This window comes from Stenella coeruleoalba (assembly GCF_951394435.1).
Source record: "Stenella coeruleoalba genome assembly, chromosome: 9".
Lineage (NCBI taxonomy): Eukaryota > Metazoa > Chordata > Mammalia > Artiodactyla > Delphinidae > Stenella > Stenella coeruleoalba.
The window spans coordinates 15752715-15765049 of record NC_137155.1 but is presented as its reverse complement, the minus strand read 5'-3'; the positions used below and the strand labels follow the sequence as shown (position 1 = coordinate 15765049).

Here is a 12335-nt window from a genome sequence, read left to right as displayed (position 1 = left end):
TGATTTGTATTTGAAAGAATTAACTGTAGAGCATGTGGACTTAAAGATTCATTTAAAAGCAAAACAAATCAATTTACCGACCCCTCAAAGTTATTTTTTAAGTTATATTGTTTTAGGTCAGATGCTAAAATAGTCAGCAAGCCCCCACTTATTAAGGCTCACTTAATCATCAAAGTCAGAGACAGAAAAAAAAAAAAAAAAGGCAGAAGAACATGTGTGATTCAAATGAGACTAAGAGAAGGGAAATGTGCCAGAACCCATAAAGAGAAAAAAAATGTTCTGTTGAGCAGAGCCATGGAAACTGCAAGTCACAGAAATAAGCTACATGAATTTTTCTTTTCTTATTACATATCTAGAAATACTTAATGTTCGTACTACACATGGTTTTCAAATTTTAGAGTGGTGGAGGAGAGAGGGCATTAAGAAATTCAGATTTCTTTCCTACAAGTATTTTTGTGTTATCGGCAGGCTACCAGAGTTTTAATTGGTGTTAAGTTTAATTCATTAATAGTTCAAAAGGGTTGATCCTTCTCCCAGGCAAACATTTAATTTTTCCTTCCTTCTTCTTGTTCTAGTTGATATTTGGAGGTTTGCAAATTGGATTCATTGTGAGGTACCTGGCAGATCCTTTGGTTGGTGGATTCACAACAGCTGCTGCCTTCCAAGTGTTGGTCTCACAGCTAAAGATTGTCCTCAATGTTTCAACCAAAAACTATAATGGAATTCTCTCCATTATCTATGTAAGTGCTGCTTCTTAATCCAGGGATGGCTCACTTTTCCTCTTGAACTTGAGTCTGGAGAGTGTACGTTCCTCCATGCCATACTTTGGGAGTCACTGAACACATTCTTCTCTGAAAGAAGCAGTAGAATCAGGGGTAACATTGAAAAAGGCAGATTTTGTAAAACATTGTTCTCAGTTGATCAAAATGGTTTCAGAAGTATCATTGCTCTTAAAAATATTAACGAAAACAAAGTGCCACAGTGAAGACTGGCCTGGGAGGCAGCAGACTTGAACCCCATTCTCAATTTTGCCTCTGCTAAGCTAAGTGACCTTGGACACATGGTGTAGGACAGTGGCTGAAAGCTCAGTTTGGATGAACGGGATTCATATCCTGACCCTATTGTTTATTATTTGTACTATTACATGAGCAAATCACCATGCCTCAGCTTCCTTCTCCATAAAATGGAGTTGGTAGTAATATCTACCAATTAAGTTAAATAAGGATATATGAGAAGCACTTGGCCTAGGAGCTGGCATATAACAAGTTCTCAAAAAAAAAAGTGTTATTTTGAAATTATTATTTCACATCTCAAGGCTTCTTTTCTGTTTTATTTATAAAGTGAAATGATTGGAAATGTACCTTTAAAGCCCTTTTTAACTGTGAGAGTCCATAAAATGCATAATGTAAATGTCTCAGCAATTATAGACGAAGAGGAACATTAGATTCAGAGATGATTCAACATGCAAAAGAGATGCAAAAGAAGGATGTAGATCACACTAATTAGATTTGAAAAAGTTCTTGGATCTAAATGTATGTTCTATATAAAGCATGTTATCAACGCTTGAAAAATGGTGGTAATAGTAACATGATGTCACCCTAGCTTGGGGAGAACGATACAAGGCAAATACAATGTGCCAGCGTTAAGAATGAGTTTGAGTCCTTTAATGACCCATGTATTAGCTTCTAAAATGATGTAAGGCCATGCATACATATCTAAAAATTAGTGAGGTGGACAGGAATTTGCTCAGGTTCACAGCAGTGCCATAATCCCACATTACTCTGTCCATTCAACAGACATACCGAGTGCCTATTCCAGGCCAGATACTGTGCTAGGCAGTGGGACTAGGTAGAGGAGCCAGTTTAACATAGTGATTAAGATCATAGACTTTGGGCTTCCCTGGTGGCGCAATGGTTGAGAGTCCGCCTGCCGATGCAGGGGACATGGGTTCGTGCCCCCGTCCGGGAAGATCCCACATGCCGCGGAGCGGTTGGGCCCGTGAGCCATGGCCGCTGAGCCTGCGCGTCCGGAGCCTGTGCTCCACAACGGGCGAGGCCACAACAGTGAGAGGCCCGCGTACCGCAAAAAAAAAAAAAAAAAACAAAAGATCATAGACTTTGAACTTCAATAGACTTGAGTTGAAGTCTTGGTTCCACCACCTATGACACATGTGATTCTGGTCATGTCATATTTAACTTTTCTAAGCCTCAGTGTTCTCAGCTGTAAAATGGGAGTAATGAGAGTAGCTGCTTGTTAGCATTCTGAGGATTAAAAATGAAAATTTGTGTAAAGCACTTAGTACAATACCAGGCTCATAGTAACAATCCAGTTCATTATTGTTATTTTCATTATCATGACGATCAGACCTCATGGAACTTACTGTTCACTTCCCAAGGACCCAGCGTATTAGCAGATGTTTTTTCATTCATCATTATTTCTGTCACTGTTGATTTTTTTCCTACTAAGACCTTGGTTTGCTTTGAGACCTTCTGACTACCTTTTTCTGAGAGGCTGTCTCACTTTTGCAGTCCCTACACACCATTTTTTTTTTTGCTTTCCTACTTTCTCTATCAACTGTTCATTCATTTATTCCTTCATTGTCATTCATTCATCTTTTCAATAAGTATTTATTGAAACCTGCCATGTGCCAGGCACTGTTCACTCCCTGTACAAACCCACTTACTCCTGAATCCACCAAGACACTCCGACTGAGTGTGCTCGCCTCCTCGTGTGAACATCGCTAGGCCTGCATCCTCACAGATCACAGGAGGCCTAGGCCGTTGGGTGACCTGGGTCCTTGGCCACTGCTGGACTTCCACACACAGGGGACAGAAATAGTCCTTCTGGTCTCCTAGGACTATGTTTAAGATGAAGCTTGCTACAAATAACCCCACTTTCAACAGAGACCAAAGTAACCAGGAAACACTAGAACAAGGTCAAAAATAGTTTTTAAACTATTATGTGACTTATGTCCTGTTGAACATTATTCTTGAAGCCTCAGGTTAGAATGTGTTACAGAATTCTGCAAGCAATTCCTCCCAGGCCAGCCAAGTTGGATAAAGATACTTCAATCATTCTTGTGTGAGGATGAATATAAGCTTGCTCCTCTGGAAAAAAAAAAAAAAGAATCAGCAGGTCTGGAAATAATTGCATAAGGGTTGAATGAGCCACTCAGTACCTGAACAGAGAATTCTGCTTATGATATTACCAGTTGCGATTATTCGTGAAAGAATCCTTCAACACATGCAGGGCAGCTGTGGATTCCTCCAGGAAAGACTGTAAGATTGTTGTAAGATGCTGTCCCTGGAATGTAGTTAACATCCCTTTTGTTATAAGCTTGTGCTCTGGATCGCCTGCCTGCTCCTTCCTCCAAAAAAAAAAGGAAATAATGAATACAAGTAATGGGAGGAGGAAATATTGGGAAAGAAAGAAAAATAGAAACTTGTTTACAAATGCCAGAGATGCTGGGTACAAGAGACAGAAAGGAAAATTGTCAGAATTCGGAACTAGTAATAGTCAAGCTACCAGGTAACTACTCAATCATGTAAGTAAATCACACAGTCCATTTCCAAGTGGTTATGTCTTCCTACCGTTCACTCTGAATGGTTTGTCTCAATAGACAAGGGAAGCCTTTCTGCTTGCTGACTAAATTGACGTTACCTCCCCATTTCTTCCCCTAATGAGGAGGAAAACCACATGGAAAAGTTCTGCCCAGATGGTGGGAGTTTTGAGAGCTACCACTAAGCTCGATCAGATTCATTACTTCGAATCTATTTCAGTATGTAAAAATGAAGCCATTATAAAAGGAAAGTAACATTTTAAGGGTTGATCTTATATATGCAACAGAAGTTCTGGTAGGAGGAGATGCCTGACAGCAAGGGCTGATTATGAGGGATTTGTTATATTCATAGAGATAAGATGAATTAAAATAAATTTGGCACCAAAAGTTAACCAGTGAATTTCCTCATATGTAATATCAGGTATAATTTTTAACTTAAGGCTTCATATACCCAGAAGGAAGAAATTCTGTAAATGAAATGGTTCTAAAATTCTCCAAGCATGGTAGGAAATATAGTAAAATATTACCCATTCTGAAAAGTTTCATTATCTTGATTTGAACTGGTCAGAATACTAGGCTGAAATATGGAATCATAAGTATATCCATATTTTAAACACATTTGAGTAAGTATTTTAATAGTAAACTAAATTAGAATTACTTTACAGTGCTTTCGCAAAGTCTCATTTCTATATCTTTGAGTACAATCTGACTACTTCAGTTTCTATGGGTGAATTTTATTTCCACATAGATTAAGCTTTCTATTGTAGAACTTTTCATAAGAAATTCCGAATAAAATCAACTATACTCCAGTATAAAATAAAAATTAAAAAGAAGATTCTGAATAACTACTCAGTATAGGTAATTAATATATTCATATGCCTTGTTTGATGCAATTGTGTAATATAAACTGATTTTGGTTTTTGCAACTCATATTACATTTTTAATACACCACAGGTGCTTTTTCTTCGAAGGTCTAAGTGACTCTCATAGATTACATGACAATCCTGTAGTGATCACTTTTGTAAGGTGAAAGTTTTTAGCATCGGGATAGGTATTCTGATTGTTCTTAAGTTTGAATATTTCCGTCTTGCATTGAGAGTAAACCTTTATTGTATAGACAATTAATTGAGGTATTATATCTAGCTCATGAATTAATCAGGGTCATCATCAGAAAATTGATTATGTAAAGGGCCAGACAGCAATAACTTCAAGACTCTGAGTTGTTTGTATAGGGCTCTTTACTGCTATGGTAAATGCCTTAAATTCTTGAGTTGTTGTGTCCGCTTGTGGTAGTAGTTTTTTTTTTTGTTTTTTTTTTTTTGTTTTCCTTTTTCACCCTGCTATCACTTGCATCATCTTGTTACTATCAATGTATCTGCCTCTAGCAATTTTTACTGACTCTGGAAAGCAGACAAAGTAAATGTGCTAGTATTGTGTTTAAAGCAAGGGCAAAAATAGTCAGTGAAAGTCCAAGAGGCTTCCTACAAGTCAGATTCTCGAACTCTTGTTCAAGCACTTGGTGGCATGTATTTTGCTTGCACAGTAGCTTCTCCTCTCATTCCCTTACTCCTGAATGTTTTCCAAAGCGGTGGAGGTTGCTGGCAAGATGACTCGTACATTACTCAGTGAGCACTATACATAACTGTTACCAGATTGTTGTTATAATTATTTTAAGTAATATTTTATCTTCATATAAAAATATATCTATAAAAGGACTCATTCAAAGAAAGGTAACCTTCACTGGGAGATTAGTCGTCTCGAAGAATCGAGGAATACCTTCTAAAGTCATGCCTTCTACAGGACTGAAGTTCCTGTAACAAAGATATTAGTGTTCTCCTCCGGGATTCTTCCTTGCTAATCTCCCTTGATTCCCAGAAACCTCCTATTTACAAAACAAAACAAGTTTTTCTTGAGCTGTCTTGTCTGTCCACTTGGAAAGAGTTAGTTTTATTTAAGTCACCTTAGTTCAAGTTTGAACTAAGTACCAAATTAATTTCCAAAAATTTATACTTGACCTATATATCAATTCAATAGCTTTTCTTTGCCATAAAGAATGGATCAGTCTGTATGTATCTACATATGAAGAATTTTAGGGATTTTTATTCTCATCTGTATCATTCAGGTTTAGTGAAGAGCTTTACCTAAAATATTGGTTAACTGGGACTTTTGGTTTATCAGTTTTTAATCTCAATAATACATGTGAACATGGTGAAAATTAGGTCACTTAATAGCACCTGTAAAACCACTTAAGGTATAAACTTTTAAAGCTTTTCTGCAAGCAAAAGACAGGATATAATGATATACTCTCTTTTAAAAGATCTCATTCTTATTGTAAAAAATACAGATAAGCAAAAATAAGAAAGCAGAAATCACCCATACTTTTACCACTTCAAGTTAACCATCATTAATAACTTGGTATATATATTGCAAAGATTGGATGTCAGTGGTCTGTATATTAACCAACACATTTTTATAATTTTACATGAAATTCTTAAGTGCTCTTTGATGATGATATGATTTTTCATATGGGAACTATATAAAAACATTTTTTTTTACAGACTCTAATTGAGATTTTTCAAAATATTGGTAACACTAATCTTGCTGATTTCATTGCTGGATTACTCACCATTATCATCTGTATGGCAGTTAAGGAATTAAATGATCGATTTAAACACAAAATCCCAGTCCCTATTCCTATAGAAGTGATTGTGGTAAGTAGAATGTGTAATTAGAAAATTCAGCATTAATTAGTTTGATAAGAAAGGAATTGTTAAAACAAATGGACTTTTTTTTTAACCTCTTTTGTTTTATTTCAGACAATAATAGCTACTGCCATTTCATATGGAGTTGACCTGGAAAAAAACTATAACGCTGGCATTGTTAAGTCCATCCCAAGTGGGTGAGTATGGAGTTCCTCTTAGGCAATACTAATATATTGTCAGTACTTTCTGTTTAAATGAAACTTAAGCTTCATTTCATTGGTCTTATTTGTGTGTGATCTTAAAGAAATACCCATTTGTGCAAACTATCAGATAAACAGTATGTGTGTAGATAAAGATCAAGCCATTTGTATGAAAGAGACCCGCATATGCTCTCTCTTTTTCTTTTTCTTTTTTTTCTTTTGCGGTATGCGGGCCTCTCACTGTTGTGGCCTCTCGCGTTGCGGAGCACAGGCTCCGGACCCGCAGGCTCAGCTGCCGGGGCTCACGGGCCCAGCCGCTCCGCAGCATGTGGGATCTTCCGGGACCGGGGCACAAACCCGCGTCCCCTGCATCGGCAGGCGGACTCTCAACCACTGCGCCACCAGGGAAGCCCTCTCTTTTTCTTTATGTTCTTAAAATGTGGCAGGACATGCACTTTTAATGCCAGATTCCTGATTTAAACTCACATATACAATTACAGTATACTATACATACTGTAGAATCATGGTTAGTAACATTTATTGTACTGAGAACAATCTGCTTAAGGAAAAAGGGACATCTGGCCTAAATTCTCCTCCATTTAGTTTAATCCATCTTAGATAATAATTATATCATTTGTGCCTATAAATAAAATGCATTATCTCTAAGGGAGGTTTGATATATTTGATAGTTTGATGAATTAAAAGAGTAAAGAACTAAGGTTCTTTGTCTACTTCTGTCACCATCTAGTCCTGTGGCCCTGGCAGTTTCTCCTATGACACAAAGAGAATGACAAACCACTGAAATCTCAACTTGAACTTGCTGTAAAACACCAATGAGATCGCTCATAAAGTGCAAAGTGGACCAAGGGTCCTACAGTATAATTCCATCATATGACATTGAAAAAGAAACCCAGATGTTTATTACATTTGTAACATAAACTTATAGCATCTATGACTAGACTTGCTGTTAGATAACTAGTAAGTACTGGTTTCCCCTCCCTTAATAATAGCTGAGGGACCAGTAACAGTCTGTTTCTGATGCTCTTAATAGAAACTCCTCAGGCCAGCTCAGTCCCGGGGCTTATTCCACAGGGAACTGCTGCCTTGCCATTGGGTTAATCTTATGATTTCTTCTAATCTGTTCAAAAAACAAAAGAAAAAGAAAAATTACAGCTGGCTACACGGGGCTTAACTTACATATCATTCTTTCTGGTGTTTCTCAAACTCACTTTTTTTTAAGAATCACATGAGGCCCTTGTTAACACAGATTCCTAGTTCCAACCCCGAACCTATGGAACCAGGCTTTCCAGAGGAGGGGCCTGGGAATTAATATTTTTCAAACGGGCTTCAAGTGATTCTAATGCTCAGGTAAGTTTGGGAAACTTTACATTAGAGGATCAACATTTTGATAGTGAATCCTGATGCTGGTATAAATTTAGTGATAAAAAGATGCAGTGTTGGCTATTTGAGTTATGGCGTTTTCACCCTAACAGATTATTTGAGTAGTTATAAACAGCTACATAAAAAATATATTTCATAGATCCCTGTTGTCAGGCTTCCTAGGGTGTAACTCTTAGAGAAGGTCCATAGCAAATGCCCAGTCCCATAAGTCCATGTTCCATTAATAGATTTAGGGAACTCATTTTTGCTGCCCTAAGTCAGCAGTCCCCAGCCTTTTTGGCACCAGGGACCAGTGTCATGAAAGGCAAGTTTTGCACGGAGTGGGGTGGGGGTCGGGTGGGGCGGAGGATGGTTCAGGCGGTAAAACAAGCGACGAAGAGCAGCGGATGAAGCTTTGATGAAGCTTCGCTCGCTCGTCCGTCCGCCGCTCATCTCCGTGCACAGGTACTGGTCCGTGGCCCGGGGGTTGAGGACGCCCGCCCTCAGTGATCCTTTCTGACCCTATCCAGAGCTTTCCTGGCTGCTCTCCTGCTGAGAATGGATCTCTAGCCTCTTGCTCTTGGGTTAGTCAAGTTGCATCCTCTGACAGACCGCCTGGTGTGATTGGTCAGCTGACCTAACCTGCCTGGCCCCCAGGACTCAGAGCTCCTCCCCAAGGGCAGTGATCCCATTTGTCTTGTGCAACTTTTTGGTAGCACTGAAACAAGTCTAATAACGTTAACAAACCTGAAAAAGAAAGGGTGCTGTGGAGAGATTGGAAAAGGGCAAGGAAAGGAGAGAAAGGTGAGTAGGACGAAAGGAAGAGGAACAAAGAGAAACGCTGTGCTACCCACCTCTTCATCCCCTCCCCACATCAATCCCCCAATAAGGGAGTAAAAGCACAGCCGCCGCCAGCAGCTTCCTTTTGTCCCACTGAGGGCCAATGCCATATGTCAGTATCGCTCAGGGCCCAATGACACTGTCCCCAAAACTGTGACCACTTGCCTTACTTCCCTACTCCCCTGCTTGGCCAAGTATACAATTTCTGCAAGTCTGGTCAGCTTCTGAGTGTCCCACTAGGATTCACCTAAACAAGGAGCCCTCATTCTCTCACTGACCTTTTTCTTTTTTGTTGTTGTCTTTTGTTTTTTAATTTTTACTTTTTGTCCGCACCGCACGGTATGTGGATCTTAGTTCCCAGACCAGGAATCGAACCCGTGCCCCCTGCATGGGAAGCCCGGAGTCCTAACAACTGGACTGCCAGGGAAGTCCCATCGCTAACCTTTTTCTTAACCAGCAGGCTCTAAAAGGGTCAGTCAGATCTTGTGACCCAGGAAATCATCTAATATCTAACATTCATACCTGGACATAATAAATGACCTTGAGCAGATCATTTCACTTTTCTGGGCCTCAGTTCTGGTATCAACAAAAAGAGAGGTAGATTCAACAATTTCTAGGATATTAGATTAGGATATTAATTTGGATAATATTAGGATATTAGCTGGCTCTAGATTTCTATTGTTTTCTATAAGAATCATTTCTACTTTACTACTTCCCTCTAATTATAGGCGGAAAAAAAATAGTTTCCTATTAAAGGAACTTCAGGTGTGAGGTAGGTCAGGGAGATTGCCTTTTGCTTTTGTTTTTTGGCCAGGGACTTCTGGAATTACACCCTATGGATAGTAATCAAGATATAGGTACAAGTGGGCTTCCCTGGTGGCGCAGTGGTTGAGAGTCCGCCTGCCGATGCAGGGGACACGAGTTCGTGCCCCGGTCCAGGAAGATCCCACATGCCGTGAAGCGGCTGGGCCCGTGAGCCATGGCTGCTGAGCCTGCGCGGCCGGAGCCTGTGCTCCGCGATGGGAGAGGCCACAACAGTGAGAGGCCCACACACCGAAAAAAAAAAAAAAAAGATATAGGTACAAGAAAGGCATCCACCCCCCCCCCCGATTTTCATATTTGGGGACAATTGCAGGCTTATAAACTTGTAGATTTATTTCTTTATACAGTTGGTAGAGTAGCTCTGGTTTTGTCAAACAGCAACTGTTTGATCCCGCAGTTTTTGGGATGTCTTAATCGTTGTGACTATGGAGCATTACGATAATAACACACATTTAATCTTTTTCAGACTCAAGAAGATTTTAAATATCATGGCTCTTAGAATGGATTTTCCACTTAGCTCTTTTAGCATCTTACATTCTTTGTCTCTTTAACAGACCTGACCTCACCTTGTACAGGGTAAATCTCATTTTATGGCTAGGATATCTTTTAAATTCAAAGACCTTTAAGATGAAATTGTGTAAGGAGAAACACTAATGTGTGAAATGGCACAGCATGGGATTGTATGGTATTAAGAAATCAGTAATGACAGGCTTATTCTTGTCAGAGCGTAGATAAGGCAGCATCTGTAGCCTCTCAAATAGGGGACAAAGGAATCAGCCAGTGAGATAGCACCAACTTCTGATTGAAACCTGTAAAAACAGATGCTACCACTTACGCATCTCACGTACCTCTTGCCCTCTTGGATCAAGTCCTTTCATTTCTGACTTGTGGCTGGGTTGATAGAGCATTTGGTGAGGTGGGGGAAGAGCATTATGGTCAAATTTTCACAGCATTTTTCATGTAAAAACTCACTAGGTTTTTGCCTCCGGCGATTCCATCTGTGAGTTTGTTTTCTGAGATGCTGACTGCGTCATTTTCCATCGCTGTGGTCGCTTATGCCATTGCAGTGTCTGTAGGAAAAGTATACGCCATCAAGTATGATTACACCATCGATGGGAACCAGGTATGGTCACTCTTGCTGAACTGGTTTTGTAGGGCTGAAAATAAGAAGAAAACATAAATGGGAAAGATTTTTGTTGTCTGCTAAAGAAAGAATTGGTTTCTTCCACCCATCTTTATTGAGTTGGTTTCTCTCCTGTGTGTGCTAATTTGAAATTATTTTGAAATATACATGTTGTATCACTTAATTTTTTAAATATATTTTACTGTTTCTTTATCCATATTTTATTATATGTCTCTGAAAGATAAGCATGTAAAAAGCAATCATGATACAGCATCATATCTAAAAAACTAGCTGTAATTCCCTAATACCATCTAATAACCAGTCAGTTTTCAGGTATAACCACAAGATCATTATCACAACTAAAAAAATTCACAATAATTCCTTGATAATATCAACTATCTAGTCAGTTTTCAGATTATCTTAAAAAGTTTTTTTAGAGTTGATTTGTCTGGTTAAGTATCCAAACAAGCTCCATGTGTAGTATTCGCTTGATACATCTCTTTTTTGCTTTACATTTTTTAACAAATTATTTTTTTAATTGGGGTATAGTTGATGTACTATATTATATAAGTTTCAGGTGTACAACATAGCGATTCACAAGCGTTAGAGGTTATACTCCATTTATAGTTCTTAGAAAACATTGGCTATATTCCTTGCACTGTATGCATCACTGTACTTTTTTTTTAATTAATTTTTATTGGAATATAGTTGCTTCACAATGTTGTGTTAGTTTCTACTGTACAGCAAAGTGAGTCAGCTATACGAATACATATATCCCCTCTTTTTTGGATTTCCTTCCCATTTAGGTCACCACAGAGCATTAAGTAGAGTTCCCTGTGCTATACTGTATGTTCTCATTAGTTGTCTGTTTTACACATAGTATTAATAGTGTATCTGCATCACTTTACTTTTTAAGAAATAAGTTGAAGTAATCCTAATTTTTAAAAAGTTAATTCAGTTAGGTCATAAATAACATTTAAGCTTAACAGATTGGAATAAGAATTCTTCATGTAATCTAGTATCGCCTGGTAATTGTTTTTTTAATGACAGCTATAATACGGCGAAACAGAGCAACAAACACCAATGATAATAGTTGTGACCACTTTAAATTGAGGTGGTTTATTGTGCAATTACAGGTTTCCCCTGCTACCCTAACATAGAGCGTTCCTATGAAAACTTTCTTAAGCAGAAATGGCAGTAAAGTGAAGAAGCAGTTACCTTAGGACACATCTTGCAAACAGATGCACAAAATCCATTTAGATGAAGCACAGGTGCTCACCAACACAGTTCAAAGCGATGGCGGCTCGATGCTGAGATGCTGAGTGCAGTTTCCGGGGGAGGAGCTTGGTGGTGCCACTCTCCCTTCTTGGGGGGCATGCTGTCTCTATAAGGGCTAGCTACAAAACAGATGCTTTTCACCCTTTTTTGTAAAAGCAAAAAGCCCCTTGGGATTTCTTTCAGTTAGCAAAAACAGGTACTAACATAGGACTTTCGTAAAAGCCAAGTGGCGTAAAGTGAGCTTTTGAAAAGCAGGGGATACCTGTAATAGATACAGGACATTTTTGGTAGCACCTGATACATTTACCAGGTGGGCTGATTTTCCACTGCTTGCAAATCTGCAAGTATGGTTGATTTCTGAAAACATAGCATAGCAATTACAGCAGTTAAATGATTAGTACTCAATAAGAATAATAGCCCTCCTAATCATA

The 12335-nt window shown here is 38.7% G+C and overlaps 1 protein-coding gene across 1 annotated transcript in view; it reads left to right on the top strand.

The window, feature by feature from the left end:
- Nucleotides 1-12335, top strand: part of SLC26A4 (solute carrier family 26 member 4) — a 48907-nt gene that overhangs the window by 11211 nt on the left and 25361 nt on the right. The window contains exons 5-8 of the mRNA XM_079932099.1: nucleotides 576-740; nucleotides 6118-6270; nucleotides 6376-6458; nucleotides 10479-10626. Of these exons, the coding sequence (XP_079788225.1) occupies nucleotides 576-740; nucleotides 6118-6270; nucleotides 6376-6458; nucleotides 10479-10626 (549 nt within the window). The remainder of the gene's footprint in view (nucleotides 1-575; nucleotides 741-6117; nucleotides 6271-6375; nucleotides 6459-10478; nucleotides 10627-12335) is intronic.